The 20643-nt window shown below is 45.2% G+C and overlaps 2 protein-coding genes across 4 annotated transcripts; both read right to left on the reverse strand.

The window, feature by feature from the left end:
* Positions 1-6476: 6476 nt before the first annotated feature.
* On the reverse strand, positions 6477-11440 carry LOC120025961 (BTB/POZ domain-containing protein KCTD9-like). Its single transcript, XM_038970718.1, has 12 exons — positions 11316-11440; positions 10979-11100; positions 10838-10881; positions 10613-10730; positions 10477-10535; positions 10180-10308; positions 10033-10100; positions 9865-9960; positions 9584-9733; positions 7994-8099; positions 7739-7872; positions 6477-7660 (listed from the first exon to the last, which is right to left on the reverse strand). The coding sequence occupies exons 1-12, from the start codon at positions 11361-11363 to the stop codon at positions 7544-7546; spliced, it is 1191 nt and encodes a 396-aa protein (XP_038826646.1). The 5' UTR covers positions 11364-11440; the 3' UTR covers positions 6477-7543.
* Positions 11441-17894: 6454 nt separating this feature from the next.
* On the reverse strand, positions 17895-20507 carry LOC120025787 (E3 ubiquitin-protein ligase MARCHF5-like). Of its 3 annotated transcripts, none has more exons than XM_038970432.1 (7): positions 20369-20507; positions 19879-19965; positions 19590-19792; positions 19278-19408; positions 18885-19059; positions 18527-18693; positions 18259-18435 (listed from the first exon to the last, which is right to left on the reverse strand). In XM_038970432.1, exons 2-7 carry the CDS (start codon positions 19905-19907, stop codon positions 18259-18261), a joined length of 882 nt encoding a protein of 293 aa, XP_038826360.1. In that variant the 5' UTR covers positions 19908-19965; positions 20369-20507. The 3 variants fall into 3 exon arrangements, with proteins under 3 accessions (XP_038826362.1, XP_038826360.1, XP_038826361.1); XM_038970433.1 differs by having other exon boundaries at positions 19879-20000; XM_038970434.1 differs by lacking the exon at positions 20369-20507 and having other exon boundaries at positions 17895-18435; positions 19879-19907.
* Between the last annotated feature and the right edge of the window lie 136 nt (positions 20508-20643).

Below are 20643 nucleotides of genomic sequence, written 5' to 3' on the forward strand. Positions count from 1 at the left end.
GACATCAAGTCATGACCACTACTGCTAATTAAACACTTTAACCAGGCCAGCCGAGCTGTGTGAGTTCGGTCTTCTGGTTCAGCCCTGTATGGTCAGGCTGACATTGGTAGAGCAGTGAAATGGGAGTGTGTGTGTGTGTGTGTTTGTGTGTTGAATGCGGCTTTATATGAAGCTGTTTTATAAGGCGTTACCCAAGACGACGTCGGACCACAGAGGGTGACATGAGGAACCAAAATGGCTGCTAAGAGAGGCTGAGAGAGAGAGAGGAAGATGGAGAGAGAAGAGCGGGGGTAGAGTCAAAGAGAGGAGAGTGGAGATGGACAGGATGAAGGATGGGTGAGACTACCAAACCTTTTAAACCACAGTTCTAATATAAGGAAAATAACATCCTAAAACAGGATTTAAATGATTAAACATTTCTGGAAACCTGTAGGAACATCCTGGAACAAGCCTTGTTAAAAACAGTAGAAACATGTGATCACACCTGTGTGTAGATGGGAGAGAAAGACTGGGTGCATATAACCACCTCTCCAGTTATGCTGGATTCACTCCCCAGGCAGGGATGAGCATGAGTGATGACCATGCCTGCCTCTCTGCTTCGCCACTTTTTCACTCTCACTATCATACGCACAGTATCAGCTAGCATTAACTAAAACATGCACCCAGCTCAACTAAACACAGGACCTTCCAGCTGTCGAACCCTAACATCACATTACACACCCACTATCACCTCATATTCTCTTAATCAACAATCTCCTTTCCTCTCTGCCTCTCTCTAGTGACAGTATGCCACATGTTATTTGTCACATGCTTCGTAGACAACAGGTGTAGACTAACAGTGAAATTCTTACCATTTCCAACAATGCAGAGTTAAAGTATACATAAATGGTAGTCCAGTGTGTGTGCATAGTCAGTGCAAGAGAGTTAGTGCAAAAATGGGTCAATGCAGGTAGTCCGGGAAGCCATTTGATTAGCTATTTAGCAGTCTTGTTTTTAAGTCTTATAGCTCGGGGGTAGAAGCTGTTCAGGGTCCTGCTGGTTCCATACTAGGTGCATTGGTACCGCTTGCCATGCGGTAGCAGAGAGAACAGTCTGTGGCTTGTATGCATGCGTGTGTGTGTGTGCAATAATGTGTAAGCTATATGTAAGCTATATCGGTCACGACTTCCACCGAAGGTGGCTCCTCTCCCTGTTCGGGCGGTGCTCGGCGGTCGTCGTCGTCGCCGCCTACTAGCTGCCACCAATCCATTTTTCCTTTTCGTTTGTGTCTGTCTGTTTTGTTTACACCTGTGTCCTATTAGTTAATTTCGGTGGGTTTATTAACCTCCGCTGCCTGCTAGTCTTTGTGCGGGATTATTTGCTGTGTTTGCTCTGTTAGGGGTACGTGTTTGCGACAGTTTTTTCCCCCTCACAGTCGTTGTACCGTTGGTATTGTATTATGAGTAGAGGTTTCTCCTCCGTGTGTTTCGTGATTTTCCCTGTGTGTGGCGACTTCGTTGGGGTGTGTTTCCCCACCTGTTGTTGTTGGGTTGGGACTTTATAATAAACGACTGTGCCACTGGGACTTCCTTGCTCTCCTGCTCCTGACTCCTGCACCTCCCTCTTCTTAGGAGGCACCTAACAATATCTGAGCTTAGCGGAGAGAGGAGAGTGTATTTATAAAGGAAGTGGGTTCTGGGCTGACTGAAGGGACATTCTCTGTTCTTCAAATAAAACTGCCTGGCTGTGTAACCTCCACTTTCCCGAGCTTGTGGTCTCTCTCAGAGGGAAGGACTGAGGCAAGACTTCATCCATACCTTTTGAACCTGCTAAATCAGTACGCTTTAGAAATAAAATAAATCACAAAAAAATTGTTTCCAAAGATCGATCAAGACCTTGCACATGCTTGCCTGCCTGCACCATAAGTGTGTGTGTTTTCCTCCCATGAGCTCATGCTGCAGGAGAGTGTTCAAGCAGACAAGGCCTTGAGGAAGGAAGGGAGGAGGCCTGAGGGGTTTAGGAATGGAACGTGTCCCGCCCTTTAACCCCAAAACTAAGGATTCCAGCCCACACCACAAAAGGCACACCATCTCTTTGTCTTTCTCTCTCTCTCTCACACACACACACACACACACACACACACACACACACACACACACACACACACACACACACACACACACACACACACACACACACACACACACACACGCCACACCATTACCCACAATGCACACCAACCAGGGGTTACCTAGCTATCCCTCTGTGAATGGCGTCGCTGACCCTCAGTACTGCATGGTTGGGAGGGAAGGGGCACATACATGCACGCATGCATACATACATGAGCACACACACACACACACACACACACACACACACACACACACACACACACAAGGCCACACACAGAGCACGATCATCTGTGATGTCATCGGAATTAAAGCTTCTCCACCACACTCAAGGATACACTGTAAATACAATGCTTTACCATGCATTTTACACACACAATCTAGCCCAGTATCAAGACTCTATTATTATTGTGGAGTTCACTGACTTGTGACTGTTTGAATCTCACCAAAATAACAGTTTCACAGCCCATATTCTACAGAGAGAGAGAGAGAGAGGAAGAGGAAGAGAGCGAGATAGAGACTTTGTGTCTCTGCCCCTCCAAAAATAGCTAGTTGTTTTGGTATGCCATTTTCAATTCTACTAAAAGATAGGAAGAATACAAATAGGAAGAATTGAAGCTGAGTTATATCATGAGAGTTCTTGGTTTTGATGAACAGCCATTCTACCTATGATGTGTTTGTTTGTGTTCAGTAATTAGCATATCCGTGCCATCGCCCCCTCTGATTTGACCACAGGCCACAGGACCCCTCTGTGGTCCCGCCCCCACAGCCTCATGCCAGCAAACAGGGTCTCCCACCCACAAATCCAACACACACAGACAGAAACACACATGCACTTCCCCATCCATCACGGGTCGTTAGTGAAAGCCACATCCATCCAATCAGCTCTATGGTTTGTCTATAGAAACAAATCAAATCAATCAAATTGTATTTGCCACATGCGCCAAATACAACAGGAATAGACTTTACCATGAAATGCTTATTTATGACCCCTTTCCCAACAATGCATAGTTAAAAAGTACGAAAATTTAAAAAGCTAATATTTACACAATAAAATAATGAGAGTGTAAGGAGTACCAGTACCGAGTCAATGTGCAGGGTTATGAGGTAGTTGAGGTAATTGAGGTAATATGTACATGTAGATAGGGGTAAAAGTGACTAGACAATCAGGATAGATAATAAACAGAGTAGCAGCAGCATATGTGAAGAACGTGAAAGTGTGAAACTGTGTCTATGTGCATGTGTGCGTTTTGTGTGTTTGAGCATATGTAGTGTATGTGTGTTGGAGTGCCAGTGTAGTATATGTGAGTGTGTGGGTAGAGTCCAGTGAGCTGGTGCAAGAGAGTCAGTGCAAATAAAAAGGGGGTCAATGCAAATAGTAATTTAGCCATTTGATTAACTGTTCAGCAGTCTTATGGCTTGGGGGTAGAAGCTGTTCAGGAGCCTTTTGGTCCCAGACTTGGCTCTCCGATACTGCTTGACATACGATAGCAGAGAGAACATTCTATGACTTGGGTAACTGGGGGCTTTTACAATTTTTAGGGACTTCCTCTGACACCGCCTTACATATCTTACTAAAAAGTTAGGAAAAATCCTAAAGGAAAACCCACAGGAAAAATCTCACAAAGGCAAAAATTCCTCAAGGAATCTTGTAAGCATTTTCTGTAAGGTCAGGTGTTTGACATCTGCTTTGAGAGAGACCAATCCTGGCCACAGATACTGCGACTACTGTCCTCTTCTGCATACAGAGCGAATTACAGCAAGCACCACATTAAGATGAAGCTTGTGGTTTTCAAGTTTTAATGTCAAATGCACAGTGACATGCCTTTCTTTCCAGCTCTAACCCCAACAATGCAATAATCAGTAACAATGTAATACTAAAAATAACAAGGTAGAACACGAACACGTATGTAAGCATAATATATACAGGGTAAATTCCAGTACCATATTTACAATGTGCAGGGATACTGGATCTGCAGTTGAAGTCGGAAGTTTACATACACTTATGTTGGAGTCATTAAAACTATTTTTTCAACCACTCCACAAATTTCTTGTTAACAAACTATAGTTTTGGCAAGTCGGTTAGGACATTACTTTGTGCATGACACAAGTAATTTTTCCAACAATTGTTTACAGACAGATTATTTCACTTATAATTCACTGTATCACAACTTCAGTGGGTCAGAGGTTTACATACACTAAGTTGACTGTGCCTTTAAACAGCTTGGACAATTTCAGAAAATGATGTCATGGCGTTAGAAGCTTCTGATAGGCTAATTGACATCATTTGAGTCAATTGCAGGTGTACCTGTGGATGTATTTCAAGGCCTACCTTCAAACACAGTGCATCTTTGCTTGACATTATGGGAAAATCAAGTCTGGTTCATCCTTGGGAGCAATTTCCAAATGCCTGAAGGTACCACGTTCATCTGTACAAACAATAGTACGCAAGTATAAACACCATGGGACCACGCAGCCGCCATACCGCTCAGGAAGGAGACGCGTTCTGTCTCCTAGAGATGAACGTAATTTGGTGCCAAAAGCTCAAATCAATCCCAGAACAACAGCAAAGGACCTTGTGAAGATGCTGGAGGACACAGGTATAAAAGTATCTATATCCACAGTAAAACGAGTCCTATATCGACATAACCTGAAAGGCCGCTCAGCAAGGAAGAAGCCGCTGCTCCAAAACCGCCATAAAAAAGCCAGACTACGGTTTGCAACTGCACATGGGGACAAAGAGCGTACTTTTTGGAGAAATGTCCTCTGGTCCGATGAAACAAAAATGTAACTGTTTGTCCATAATGACCATCATTATGTTTGGAGGAAAAAGGTGGAGGCTTGCAAGCCCGAAGAACACCATCCCAACCGTGAAGCACGGGGGTGGCAGCATCATGTTGTGGGGGTGCTTTGCTGCAGGAGAGACTGGTGTTCTTCACAAAATAGATGTCATCATGAGGAAAGAAAATTATGTGGATATATTGAAGCAACATCTCAAGACATCAGTCAGAAAGTTAAAAGCTTGGTCGCAAATGGGTCTTCCAAATGGACAATGACCCCAAGCATACTTCCAAAGTTGTGGCAAAATGGCTTCAGGACAACAAAGTCAAGGTATTGGAGTGGCCATCACAAAGCCCTGACCTCAATCCTATCGAAAATCTGTGGGCAGAACTGAAAAAGCTTGTGCGAGCAAAGAGGCCTACAAACCTGACTCAGTTTCACCAGCTCTGTCAGGAGGAATGGGCCAAAATTCACCCAAATTATTGTGGGAAGCTTGTGAAAGGCTACCTGAAACGTTTGACCCAAGTTAAGCAATTTAAAGGCAACGCTACCAAATACTAATTGAGTGTATGTAAACTTCTGACCCACTGGGAATGTGATGAAAGAAATAAAAGCTGAAATAAATAATTCTCTCTACTATTATTCTGACATTTCATTCTTCAAATAAAGTGGTGATCCTAACTGACCTAAGACAGGGAATTTTTGCTAGAATTAAATGTCAGGAATTGTGAAAAACGGAGTTTAAATGTATTTGGCTAAGGTGTATGTAAACTTCCGACTTCAACTGTATAGAGGTAGATATGTATTGGGCTAAGGTGACTAGTCATCACGATATATGATAAACAGAGCAGTAGCAGCATATATGTCTGTATGTGAGTGGGTGTGTAGAGTTAGTATAAATGTTTATGCATATTATGTGTGTGTGAGCAAATAGTGTTTGTGTGTGTTGGAGTGACTGTGTGTAGGGCCCTGTGAGTGTGAAAAAAAAAGATTTAGATATATAGGTCAACTCAGATAGTCCGTGTAGCCATTTTGTTAGCTCTTTAGCAGTCTTATGGCATGGTGATGGAAGCAGTTCAAGAGCTTGTTGGTGTCAGACTTGATGCACCGTTACCGCTTGCTGTGCAGAAGCAGAGAGAACAGTCTGACTTGGGTGGTTGGAGTCTTTAAAGATATTTTGGGCCTTCCTTTCACACTGCCTGATATAGAGGTCCTGGATGGCAGGAAGCTCAGCCCGTGATGTACTGGGCTGTCCGCACCACCCTCTATAGCACCATGCGATCGAGGGCGGTGATATTGCCGTACCAAGCAGTGATGCAGCCAGTCAAGATGCTGTCAATGGTACAGCTGTATAGCTTTTTTTTAGGTTTGTTCCTAAAAGGCAGGTTTCAAACACAAACCTTTACAATAAGGTACATTCCAGTTACCCTACACACCCTTGTACGTGTGCATCACTTTATGCGTGCCTAGTCTGCCAGGGCCATCCTTCCAAATCTTGTCTCTTTAACTCAAGTTTCCGAGGGTAAAGCATGGCAAATATACGTGCGGATCACTTAGAGGAGCCGTCGACATAAAAACACAACTAGATACTAAAAACAAGGCTAGAGCCTTTATTGCAAAAGACATAAAACAGTAATTATACAGTGATAGCGTGAAAAAAAAAAAATACTTTCCACAATGATAAAGTGTAGCACCATGTGATGGAAATCCAACCCCAGGCATGGAGAAGATGGCCCATGTAGGATAATGTACATGTGGACCCATTAAAGTGAGACTCAGCCATATAACTTTTGCCATGAACCTCAGATATTGCAGATAAGCGCATGGGTGTATTTCACACTGCTGCAACACGATAGCTGCGAGACCAAAACAGCGAGAAGTTTAGCCTCACACTGTTTGTTGTTGCAGAAGTCGGCCCGAATCTGCCGTATCTACCTTCAAAATACATATATTATTTTACAAACATGTAGAACCTTTTACGCCATATATACAAACATGTGTACTAGAACTAAAACATTCCTGGGTCTCGTTTCATATTCACTCATGTCAGAGGAACAACCACTGCCCTCAGGTAGCTAAGTGACTACTAAGGGTTGATATAGTATTGGACAACTAGTCTCTTCTGAGAATTCAAAAATCAGTGGTGAGCTACACAGGGGGTTGGGAGGAGTGACTTAAGGACCAGGAGTGTATGTTTGTGTGGGGTTATCGTACACTCTGAGACATGTGCAGTAGGGTTATCGTACACTCTGAGACATGTGCAGTGGGGTTATCGTACACTGAGACATGTGCAGTAGGGTTATCCTACACTCTGAGACATGTGCACTAGGGTTATCGTACACTCTGAGACATGTGCAGTAGGGTTATCGTACACTCTGAGACATGTGCAGTAGGGTTATCGTACACTCTCGAGACATGTGCAGTAGGGTTATCGTACACTCTCGAGACATGTGCAGTAGGGTTATCGTACACTCTCGAGACATGTGCAGTAGGGTTATTCTACACTCTGAGACATGTGCAGTAGGGTTATTCTACACTCTGAGACATGTGCAGTAGGGTTATTCTACACTCTGAGACATGTGCAGTAGGGTTATCGTACACTCTGAGACATGTGCAGTAGGGTTATCGTACACTCTGAGACATGTGCAGTAGGGTTATCGTACACTCTGAGACATGTGCAGTGGAGTCAGCATCTCTTCAAAGATGGCTCCCTTCACATTGGAGCCCCGAAGGTTAGCTTCCTGTAGATCACATCCAGACAGGTCACAGTTCTGAGAGAGAGGGGGAGAAAGAGAGGGAGGGAGCTATGTTTGAGAGGTGTTTGTGTGTGTGTGTGTGTGTGTGTTTACCTCTAGGTCTGTGCCAGCCAGTGTAGCTCCTCTCAGGTTGCAGTTTTTCAGCTTGGCGTTCTTCAGTGTGGCAACTCGCAGGTTGATACCTGTCATCTGACTACCCTCCATGTCCACCCCCTTTAGGTTGGCACCTAACACACACCATCAATACAAATCCAAGTATGATCGAAAAGGTATTGAACCTTGCTCGTCCTTGCAATTTAAGTGTGTGTGTGTCGAGTCAAGTCAAATTTGTTTATATGTGCATGTTACCCTCCATGTTGGCTTTGACTCCAGAAGGGTCCTCAAAGTTACACCCTCTCAGAGACGCACCCTCCGCATTAGAACACAGCATCTTAACACCCTGTAGGTTAGCTCCCTGTAACACACACACACCTCCACATTAGAACACAGCATCTTAACACCCTGTAGGTTAGCTCCCTGTAACACACACACACACACACCTCCACATTAGAACACAGCATCTTAACACCCTGTAGGTTAGCTCCCTGTAACACACACACACACACCTCCACATTAGAACACAGCATCTTAACACCCTGTAGGTTAGCTCCCTGTAACACACACACACACACCTCCACATTAGAACACAGCATCTTAACACCCTGTAGGTTAGCTCCCTGTAACACACACACACACACACACCTCCACATTAGAACACAGCATCTTAACACCCTGTAGGTTAGCTCCCTGTAACACACACACACACACACCTCCACATTAGAACACAGCATCTTAACACCCTGTAGGTTAGCTCCCTGTAACACACACACACACACCTCCACATTAGAACACAGCATCTTAACACCCTGTAGGTTAGCTCCCTGTAACACACACACACACACCTCCACATTAGAACACAGCATCTTAACACCCTGTAGGTTAGCTCCCTGTAACACACACACACACACACACCTCCACATTAGAACACAGCATCTTAACACCCTGTAGGTTAGCTCCCTGTAACACACACACACACACCTCCACATTAGAACACAGCATCTTAACACCCTGTAGGTTAGCTCCCTGTAACACACACACACACACACCTCCACATTAGAACACAGCATCTTAACACCCTGTAGGTTAGCTCCCTGTAACACACACACACACACACACCTCCACATTAGAACACAGCATCTTAACACCCTGTAGGTTAGCTCCCTGTAACACACACACACACACACACCTCCACATTAGAACACAGCATCTTAACACCCTGTAGGTTAGCTCCCTGTAACACACACACACACACACACACCTCCACATTAGAACACAGCATCTTAACACCCTGTAGGTTAGCTCCCTGTAACACACACACACACACACACACACACCTCCACATTAGAACACAGCATCTTAACACCCTGTAGGTTAGCTCCCTGTAACACACACACACCTCCGCATTAGAACACAGCATCTTAACACCCTGTAGGTTAGCTCCCTGTAACACACACACACACACACACACACACACACACCTCCACATTAGAACACAGCATCTTAACACCCTGTAGGTTAGCTCCCTGTAACACACACACACACACACACACCTCCACATTAGAACACAGCATCTTAACACCCTGTAGGTTAGCTCCCTGTAACACACACACACACACACCTCCACATTAGAACACAGCCTCTTAACACCCTGTAGGTTAGCTCCCTGTAACACACACACACACACACCTCCACATTAGAACACAGCATCTTAACACCCTGTAGGTTAGCTCCCTGTAACACACACACACACACACCTCCACATTAGAACACAGCCTCTTAACACCCTGTAGGTTAGCTCCCTGTAACACACACACACAGTAACACAATGCATTTACACACATCAAGGCAGGCTGAGGACAGGTCTGCCCGCTCCAGGTTGGCACCACTGAGGTTGGCATGAGTGAGGTTGGCAGCTCTCAGGTTGGCCATCTTAAAGTTGATGTAGCGCAGGTCCAGGCGAGACAGGTCTGCACCGCTGAAGTTCAGACCCTGTGTGTGTGTGTGTGTGTGTGTGTGTGTGTGTGTGTGTGTGTGAAATAGAGGGAGATCAAAGAGGACAGTGTCAGACAAGATAGATCATAGCCACTGAAAACAGATACATTTTGGTGAGTGTGTACTACCTGACAGCGCAGCTCTGACTTGGTGGGTGTGGCCAACAGGAAACGTACAAACTCCTTCCTGGTTAGAGGGGAGTGGTCATCAGCAGGCTGGGAACTCTGGGTAGGAGAAAATATGGTGTAGTTAGGATAGACAGGCCTCATGCACACTTACGGTATTCACACACACACCTTGATCAGGTTCTCCAGTTGCTCAGCCAGCTGCTCAATGCCGAAGAACCGAGCCTCCTCCAGGACCCCTGAGACAGAGAAAGAGATGAAGTAGCTATTAGTGTGCGTGTGTAAGTCCAGTGTGTACATTGTGAGTGTGTGGCATACCCAGTGGGTTGATGCCGTCATTGATGATGAGTTGTCCGTGTCTCAGGTAGTTGAGGATGGGTTCAAAGTAGCCTGGACTCCTGTCTATCAGGTAGGCACCCTGGGAGTCCTGTTTATTACCCCACACATCTACACACACACACACACACACACACACACACACACACACACACACACACACACACACACACACACACACACACACACACACACACACACACACAAGGAATTCGGGACATGAATAATGAGTGGAGGAGACAGGCAGTGAGTGGTGCATTGTGGGAGTGACATCATCACCTTTGTCTCGGAACATGTGGGCCAGCATGCTCACTGGCTCTTTACTGACCAGAGTGCTCCTGAGGAGAAAACACACCACACAGGTTATGTGTATCAATAGAATGGAGTGGACAGACTGCGCGGTTGTCATGGTTACCGTGTGGTGGTGAAGCAGCAACCCCCAACGTTGAGCGTCAGCCAATCAGTGTGAGTCTGGAACCAGTCTGGACAACCAGGGTCATCCTGGGGGTCTGCACACTGTGTCTTACTCACATCTGAGGGAAGTCATACAGATAGCAAGTACATCCCACCCAGATAGAAGCACAGAATATCCCACACTGTACCTCCTGATAGAGCTGTTGAGAGGTTGTCGTCAACTTACCATCAAAGGAGTCGCCCTCAGACACATACAGCACGTCATCATCCCTGCAGAACACACACACGCACGGTGTTAGCAGTGAACAGAACTTTGTCCTGCCTAACTAGCTGAGTAGTTCTGCTATGTCGCCAATTTTGAACTCACCTTATAAGCGTTATGTCGTCTATAAGACCGCCTGTACCGTTATAAACGCTGGAGGCTCGGATTCCCAGTTTACTGCTAGCGACGGACAGCAGGTCTGTCAGCGATCCATACAGCGCCACAACCTGCGGGAAAATACACACGAAGCCCACAGATACAACCCTGCGACAGTATATATCTGGCGATGTACACTGACAAATTACGAAACTGCTGGCAACCTAGCGCACCTACTGTGGTCAGATGAGATGTAGCTAGCTACAGCAGTAGCTATGCAGAGATGTTATCTGTGCTGCAGTTGATATAGAAAGGGATCCGATAGGGTTCTCGGAAACTAGCTTACCTTGCCATTGGAAGACGTTCCGTTGACAAACAGAGTGACTCTCTTCATGATAGTTCTGGTTATTTAGCTGCTCGGCTTGAGTCAACTAGCTAAAGACACCCGTTTCTGATTTTTTCGATTGGAACCAAAACATCCGCAATAAAATAAAAAGCTTGAAAAAGTGTTGCAACGATGTCGTCCAATCAACGATTAAAGAGTGAATGTTGTCCAATGGCGATGAATGAGGGGGTAACTCACATGCAGTTACCGAGATGTCATTGGTAAAAATTATTTTTTCTAAACAATGAATGCTTCCTTTCCTCGCTTCCTGTCCTTAAAACTTTTAGTTTGGTGGTGGAAAAATAATTGTTATCGAGCAATAATGACAAACCTCCTGGCGTTGACAACTTAGATGGAAAGCTACTGAGGATGGTAACGGACTCTATAGCCACTCTTATCTGTCATATATTTAATCTATATCAGCTTGCTGCCAACTCTAGGCAAACTGTTGGAAAAAATTGTTTAACCAAATGTTTCTCTGTGAACAAATTAACAAGACTTTCAACATGCATATAGAGAATGGCACCCAACATGTACAGCACTGACACATATGACTGATGATTGGTTGAAAGAAATTGATAAGAAGATTGTGGGAGCTGAACTGTTAGATTTCAGTGCAGCCTTTGATATTATTGACCATAACCTGCTGTTGAGAACGTAGGTGTTATGGCTTTTCAACCTCTGCCATATCGTGGATTCAGGGCTATCTATCTAATATAATTCAAAGGGTTTTCTTTAATGGAAGTTTCTCTAATGTCAAACATGTAAAGTGTGGTTTACTGCAGGGCAGCTCTCTAGGCCCTCTACTCTTTTCACCAATGACCTGCCACTGGCATTAAACAAATCATGTGTGTCCATGTATAATGATCAACTATATACACATCAGCAACCACAGCTAATGAAGTCACTGAAACCCTTAACAAAGAGTTGCAATCTGTTTGGAATGGGTGGCCAGTAATAAACTGGTTGTGAACATCTCTAAAACTAAGAGATCTGTATTTGGCACAAATCATTCCCTAAGTTCTAGAACTCAGCTGAATCAAATCAAATCAAATTGTATTTGTAACATGCGCCAAATAAAACAGATGTAGACCTTACAGTGAAATGCTTACCTACAAGCCCTTGAACAACAATGCAGTTTTAAGAAAATACAAAAAAAGTAAGATAAGAGCTGTTGTTGTCTTACCCGTTGTTGTCTTAGCTAGCTCTCCCAATCAACACCTGTGATTGCTTTATGCCTCACTTTACGTCTCTCTCAAATGTCAATATGCCTTGTACGCAGTTGTTTAGGACAGTTATCATTGTTTTAGTTTACTGCGGAGCCCCTAGTCCCACTCAACATGCCTCAGATACCTCCTTTGTCCCACCTCCCACACATGCGGTGACCTCACCCAGCATAACTAGCCCGTCCAGAGATGCAACCTCTCTTATCATCACTCGGTGCCTGGGTTTACCTCCACTGTACCCGCACCCCACCATACCCCTGTCTGTACATTATGCCCTAAATCTATTCTACCACGCCCAGAAATCTGCTCCCTTTATTTTCTGTCCCCAACGCACTAGACGACCAGTTTTGATAGCCTTTAGCCGTACGCTCATCCTACTCCTCCTCTGTTCCTCAGGTGATGTGGAGGTTAACCCAGGCCCTGCATATCCCCAGGCACTCTCATTCTGTAACAGAAAAAGCCTTGGTTTCATGCATGTTAACATCAGAAGCCTCCTCCCTAAGTTTGTTTTACTCACTGCTTTAGCACACTCCGCCAACCCTGATGTCCTTGCCGTGTCTGAATCCTGGCTTAGGAAGGCCACCAAAAATTCGGAGATTTCCAAACCCAACTACAACATTTTCCGTCAAGATAGAACTGCCAAAGGGGGAGGAGTTGCAATCTACTCCAGAGATAGCCTGCAAAGTTCGGTCATACTTTCCAGGTCTATGCCCAAACAGTTCGAGCTTCTAATTTTAAATATGAATCTCTCCAGAATTAAGTCTCTCACTGTTGCCGCCTGTTATAGACCCCCCTCAGCTCCTAGCTGTGCCCTGGACACCATATGTGAATTGATTGCCCCCCATCTATCTTCAGAGTTTGTTCTGTTAGGTGACCTAAACTGGGATATGCTTAACACCCCGGCAGTCCTACAATCTAAGCTAGATGCCCTCAATCTCACACAAATTATCAAGGAACCCACCAGGTACAACCCTAAATCCGTAAACATGGGCACCCTCATAGATATTATCCTGACCAACTTGCCCTCCAAATATACCTCTGCTGTTTTCAATCAGGATCTCAGCGATCACTGCCTCATTGCCTGCATCCGCTATGGGTCCGCGGTCAAACGACCACCCCTCATCACTGTCAATCGCTCCCTAAAACACTTCTGCGAGCAGGCCTTTCTAACCGACCTGGCCCGGGTATCCTGGAAGGATATTGACCTCATCCTTTCAGTCGAGGATGCCTGGTCATTCTTTAAAATACATTTCCTCACCATCTTAAATAAGCATGCCCCTTTCAAAAAATGTAGAACTAAGAACAGATATAGCCCTTGGTTCACTCCAGACCTGACTGCCTTTGATCAGCACAAAAACATCCTCTGGCGGATTGCACTAGCATCGAATAGTCCCCGCGATATGCAACTTTTCAGGGAAGTCAGGAACCAATATACGCAGTCAGTCAGGAAAGCAAAGGCTAGCTTTTTCAAACAGAAATTTGCATCCTGTAGTTCTAACTCCAAAAAGTTTTGGGACACTGTAAAGTCCATGGAGAACAAGAGAACCTCCTCCCAGCTGCCCACTGCACTGAGGCTAGGTAACACTGTCACCACCGATAAATCCACGATAATTGAGAATTTCAATAAGCATTTCTCTACGGCTGGCCATGCTTTCCTCCTGGCTACCCCAACCCCGGCCAACAGCTCCACACCCCCCGCAGCTACTTGCCCAAGCCTCCCCAGCTTCTCCTTCCCCCAAATCCAGATTGCAGATGTTCTGAAAGAGCTGCAAAACCTGGACCTGTACAAATCAGCTGGGCTAGACAATCTGGACCCTCTCTTTCTAAAATTATTATTGGAAAGTTGCCGCGGTCATCCCCCTCTTAAAAGGGGGTGACACTCTAGACCCAAACTTTTATAGACCTATATCCATCCTGCCCTGCCTTTCTAAAGTCTTTGAAAGCCAAGTAAATAAACAGATCACTGACCATTTCGAATCCCACCGCACCTTCTAAGCTGTGCAGTCCGGTTTTCAAGCTGGTCACGGGTGCACCTCAAGGTACTAAACGATATCATAACCGCCATCGATAAAAGACTGTGCAGCCGCCTTCATCGACCTGGCCAAGGCTTTCGACTCTGTCAATCACTGTATTCTTATCGGCAGACTCAACAGCCTTGGTTTCTCAAATGACTGCCTCACCTGGTTCACCAACAACTTCTCAGACAGAGTTCAGTGTGTAAAATCGGAGGGCCTGTTGTCCGGACCTCTGGCAGTCTCTATGGGGGTACACCAGGGTTTAATTCTCGGGCCGACTCTTTTCTCTGTATATATCAACGATGTCACTCTTGCTGCGGGTGATTCCCTGATCCACCTCTACGCAGACAACACCATTCTGTATACATTTATCCCTTCTTTGGACACTGTGTTAACTAACCTCCAAACGGGCTTCAATGTCATACAACACTCCTTCCGTGGCCTCCAACTGCTCTTAAATGCTAGTAAAACCAAATGCATGCTTTTCAACCGTTTGCTGCCCGCACCCGCCCGCCTGACTAGCATCACTACTCTGGACGGTTCTGACTTAGAATATGTGGACAACTACAAATACCTAGGTGTCTGGCTAGACTGTAAACTCTCCTTCCAGACTCATATTAAACATCTCCAGTCCAAAATTAAATCTAGAATCGGCTTCCTATTTCGTAACAAAGCCTCCTTCACTCACACCGCCAAACATACCCTCGTAAAACTGACTATTCTACCGATCCTCGACTTTGGCGATGTCATTTACAAAATAGCTTCCAATACTCTACTCAGCAAACTGGATGCAGTCTATCACAGTGCAATCCGTTTTGTCACCGAAGCCCCTTATACCACCCACCACTGCGACCTGTATGCTCTAGTCGGCTGGCCCTCGCTACATATTCGTCGCCAGACCCACTGGCTCCAGGTCATCTATAAGTCTATGCTAGGTAAAGCTCTGCCTTATCTCAGCCCACTGGTAACGATAACAACACCCACCCGTAGCACGCGCTCCAGCAGGTACTATATCTCACTGGTCATCCCAAAGCCAACACCTCCTTTGGCCGCCTTTCCTTCCAGTTCTCTGCTGCCAATGACTGGAACGAATTGCAAAAATCACTGAAGCTGGAGACCTATATTTCCCTCACTAACTTGAAACATCAGCTATCTGAGCAGCTAACCGATCGCTGCAGCTGTACATAGCCCATCTGTACATAGCCCATCCAATCTACCTACCTCATCCCCATATTGTTTTTATTTACTTTTCTGCTCTTTTGCATACCAGTATTTCTACTTGCACATCACCATCTGCTCATCTATCACTCCAGTGTTAATTTGCTAAATTGTAATTACACATCTACTATGGCCTATTTATTGTCTTACCTCCTCACGCCATTTGCATACACTGTATATAGACTTAATTTTTTTCTATTGTGTTATTGACTGTACGCTTGTTTATTCCATGTGTAACTCTGTGTTGTTGTTTGTGTCGCACTGCTTTGCTTTATCTTGGTCAGGTCGCAGTTGTAAATGAGAACTTGTTCTCAACTAGCTTACCTGGTTCAATAAAGGTGAAAAAAAAAAAAAAAATAAGAATAACAAATAATTAAAGAGCAGTAGTAAATAACAATAGCGGGGCTATATACAGGGGGTACCGGTACAGAGGCAATGTGCAAGTAGGTAGAGTTATTAAAGTGACTATGCATAGATAATAACAGAGAGTAGCAGCAGCATAGAAGAGGGGGGAGGCTTAATGCAAATAGTCTAGGTAGCCATTTGATTAGATGTTCAGGATTGTTATGGCTTGGGGGTAGAAGCTGTTTGGAAGCCTCTTGGACCTAGACTTGGTGCTCCGGTACCGCTTGCTGTGCGGTAGCAGAGAGAACAGTCTATGTCTAGGGTGGCTGGAGTCTTTGACAATTTTTAGGGCCATTCCTCTGACAACGCCTGGTATAGAGGTCCTGGATGGCAGGAAGCTTGGCCCCGGTGATGTACTGGGCCGTACACACTACCCTCTGTTGCGCCTTGTGGTCGGAGGCCGAGCAGTTGCCATACCAGGCAGTGATGCAACCCGTCAGGATGCTCTTGATGATGCAGCTGTAAAATCTTTTGAGGATCTAAGGACCCATGCCAAATCTTTTCAGTCTTCTGAGGGGGAATAGGTTTTGTCGTGATCTCTTCATGACTGTCTTGGTGTGCTTGGACCATGTTAGTTTGTTGGTGATGTGAACGCCAAGGAACTTGAAGCTCTCAACCTGCTCCACTACAGCCCCGTCGATGAGAATGGGGGCGTGCTCGGTCCTCCTTTTCCTGTAGTCCACAATCATCTCCTTTGTCTTGATCACATTGAGGGAGAGGTTGTTGTCCTTGCACCACACGGTCAGGTCTCTGACCTCCTCCCTATAGGCTTTCTCATCGTTGTCGGTGATCAGGCCTACCACTGTTGTGTCATCGGCAAACTTAATGATGGTGTTGGAGTCGTGTCCTGGCTGTGCAGTCATGAGTGAACAGGGAGTACAGGAGGGGGACTGAGCACACACCCCTGAGGGGCCCTCGTGTTGAGGATCAGCGTGGCAGATGTGTTCTTACCTACCCTTACCACCTGGGGGGCGGCCCGTCAGCAAGTCCAGGATCCAGTTGCAGAGGGAGGTGTTTAGTCCCAGGGTCCTTAATCTGGTAATGAATGGTGTTGTGTAAAACAAGTTGAGGAGACTAAATTACTTGGTGTTACTTAAGATTGTGAACTGTCATGGTCAAAATATATAGATTCAATGGTTGTAAAGATGGGGAGAGGTCTATCCGTAATAAAGATATGACACCAGACTCCACAAAGCAAGTTCTGCAGGCTCTAGTTTTATCTTATTATTAAATATGTTTCTTATAAGAAACTGTTTTCATAGTCAACTTACACACAGCACTGACACACACACTTACCCCACTAGACATGTCCCCACAGGTCCAGAACAAATTCAAGGAAATGTAGAGTATTATACAGAGTCATGAGTTCTCCCTTCCATCTTATATAGCGCAAGTGAACAGCAAACCTGGTTTAAAAAAAATTATAATAAAGTAACACATCAGGGCACAACGCCTCGCCCTCATGTGACGTCCTTGTTATGTGTATGTACTGACATGTATGTGTAACTGTTAGATGCACACATACACTACATGTTGTTTTTAAATGTATGCAAATTGAAAAGTAATTTTGTCTGTCTTTTTTGCTTTATGTCAGACCCCAGTAAGACTAGCTGTCGCCATAGGAGTTGGCTAATGGGGATCCTAATCAATCACATCAAACAGAGAGAATGCAGAAATTAACAATCAAATCACTTTATTTGCCAATTCATTCATACAGGCAAATAAAATAGCATGGGCTCTACAGTGTACACACACTCACACATACAGTCATGGTTGGGTGGATATCTTACAATGCAAATAGAAGAGCTGGGTCGCATTCAGGAAAAAACTAACAATTGCATTCCTATTGGACAAGTTCTCTGTTTGGAAATGTAATGCGCCTCCTAAACACACCCCTTGTCTGAGTAAAATAAAACTACATTGCGATTGGGAACAGAGGATTCTGGGAGGCTGTCAATCATTTCTGCTGTCCTTGTGTGCCGAACTCCCAACTCTTTCTCCCTCCCCCGGGGTTAAGGTTGGGGAGGGGGAGTCTTGCATTCACTCATTTCCGCTGTCCTCTGTGTCGTCTTCTCCTCCCTCGCTCCGTCCCTCCGTCTCTCCGTCCCTCCCTCTCTCAGGGTAGTTGAGGATGTGGCGGTTGGCCTGAATGAGGTACTGCTGCTGTTTGAAATACACCTTCAACACTCCCTTCATCACCACAAATGCTATACCACCCTACAACACAGAGAAAGAGAGCGAGAGACAAACATAAAACAAATTCTACCCCAGCCTTGAAACATACTGTACAAATACACTCTCCCCTCACCAGAACGGTGCGTTGCAGAGATGAGGGTACCCTGCTGAAGATCAGTCGTCCCACCAGGCTGGCTACAGAGGGGAAGATGAGAGCTCCACACAGAGTACGAGACACTGACAGGTGGTCCCCTCCATTACCCCCATCAGCTGGCACACGGGGCAACGGACGACCTATACCTGGGAGGGAGGGGAAGAGAGGAAGAGTTAAAAATTGTTTTGTCAAATGCATTTCATTTGCAGAATGTACTATATGCTGTAACGTTTACTAAACCTCTAAAGTTAACCATACCTCAGACAGACAGCCATACCCCAGGCAGACAACCTGTCTTCTCACTTTTGTATGTATGTATGCATGCATGCATGTATACCTGGCAATAGCAGCTGTAGTTTAGAGGAGTGTCTCTGCCACAGCCTCAGTATGTAGTCCTCCCAGCGGATCATCTTGCCCAGGACAAGCATCACAGGGATGGTAGGTAGACCCATCAGGAGGAACAGAGGATCTGCTCTCTCCATCACATCCAAGCCCTTCTTATGGCCCACCACCTGGAGAAAGAGGGGGAGGGGTAGAAGATGAGGGAGGGAGGGAGGGAAAGAGGTGAACTGGGACTCTTGTGTTTTGAGTTGCATTGTTGTTTGCAATGGATTCACTGAACTAGTTACTGAACTAGTGAGTAGTTAGTGTTAGTTATGGGTCAAAGGTTAGAGGTCAAGGGTATAACGCGTATGACAGGGTTAAGGTTCAGAAGTCAAGAGGCATGTACCTGCATGACAGTCACAGCTCCATAGGTGACAGCTGACCAATAGACTGTCCCCAGCACCACACCGGCAGCAGTGAATGGACTGGCCCGTGACAGAGCACTGTTCATCTGCTGGAGGAAGTATACCAATGGCCCTGGAGGGTGGGGGACAAACATATACAGACAGCCATTAACTAACTGACACACCTGGACATGAAAGCTACAGAATAGAGCTTTCATTGTGGTGTGTAGTGTGTTTGTGTGCGAGTTGGTGAGTGTGTTTGTTCTATATCTCACCTTGGGTAAGATGATGCAGTGTGTGTGTGTGTTAGTTACCCATTTTGGGAAAGAAAATGCGGTACTCTGTGCCACACTGAGGGCAGCTGACGGCTCCTCCACTGTTTCCTTTCTGCTTCTCATCGAGCCAACGCTGCAGACAGGCCTGGTGGATCCACTTGGTACAGCCCTTACATCTACAGGGGCTCACCCACTCTGCCACGCTGTCCTCTCTCTCTGTCGCAAAACACACCCAGCAGTGCCTGGAAACACACAGAGGGAGACACAGGTTAATACGCACGCGCGCGCACACACACACACACACACACACACACACACACACACTTACTTCTCAGGGGGCTCCTCCACACAGGCCATCTTGAGTCTGTTCAGTTCCTCTAGGTCCCCGTCTCACCATGGGCCAGCCAGGCAAGACCTACACACACATTCTTTCACTTTCTCTACATCTGGCTAAAATATAGACAGCATTTATTTACTAACTGCCTGTATTAGCTTGCTTCTTCTACATTCACAAACTCACTTCCGGTCAAACGTGTAACTTAGCTGGCTAACTGGCTACAAAGGCCTTGGCTAAACTAATTTTAGCTATAGTTAATGCTGTGATGCATATTTTCTATGTTTTAGTTGGATCAGAAAATGACATGTCCATACAATTTGCCATTCATAAGTTTTAATCGCTTTGTGATACTTGCTAATGGCCAAGTGTTAAGAGTAGCCATACTAGCTACCTCCGGTGCGTAACTACCTAGCTAGCTAACTATAGATTAGAGGAATTCATAACTTTTAGTTGTTGTTGAATAATGACAGTGGTTTCTTACCTAGACAATACCTCTATTTAAAAACCTGTAAGTACCTTACAGTCAGTTTTTTAACTGGTTGGATGACAATAAAATAGATTTGATTTATAAAAGATATTCGAACTGCCTGTCCTACGGACGGACAAAAATACATAACAGTTCTTCCGGTTACAGCCACTTTTTCTTAAAGTTAAAGGCAAATACATTTTTTTTCTCCAACTTTAACATTTTTGGATGTTGTGGAATTTACAGACAGATAAAACATACATAATTTCTGTTCATTAATAATTGCCCAT

This window comes from Salvelinus namaycush, chromosome 31, assembly GCF_016432855.1.
Source record: "Salvelinus namaycush isolate Seneca chromosome 31, SaNama_1.0, whole genome shotgun sequence".
NCBI classification, from domain to species: Eukaryota; Metazoa; Chordata; class Actinopteri; order Salmoniformes; family Salmonidae; genus Salvelinus; species Salvelinus namaycush.

Excerpts from the sequence above, each read along its gene's own strand:
- LOC120025961 (XM_038970718.1), bottom strand. The coding sequence starts at position 11,363 with ATGAAGAGAGTCACTCTGTTTGTCAACGGAACGTCTTCCAATGGCAAG. Across the intron at positions 10,731-10,837 it reads TGAGGGCGACTCCTTTGATG|ATGTGAGTAAGACACAGTGT; the intron begins GTAAGTTGACGA and ends GACTTCCCTCAG. Across the intron at positions 10,536-10,612 it reads TGCTGCTTCACCACCACACG|GAGCACTCTGGTCAGTAAAG; the intron begins GTAACCATGACA and ends TTTTCTCCTCAG.
- LOC120025787 (XM_038970434.1), bottom strand. The coding sequence starts at position 19,907 with ATGGCCTGTGTGGAGGAGCCCCCTGAGAA. Across the intron at positions 19,409-19,589 it reads CATTTTCTTTCCCAAAATGG|GGCCATTGGTATACTTCCTC; the intron begins GTAACTAACACA and ends CCCACCCTCCAG. Across the intron at positions 18,694-18,884 it reads ACTACAGCTGCTATTGCCAG|GTATAGGTCGTCCGTTGCCC; the intron begins GTATACATGCAT and ends CCTCCCTCCCAG.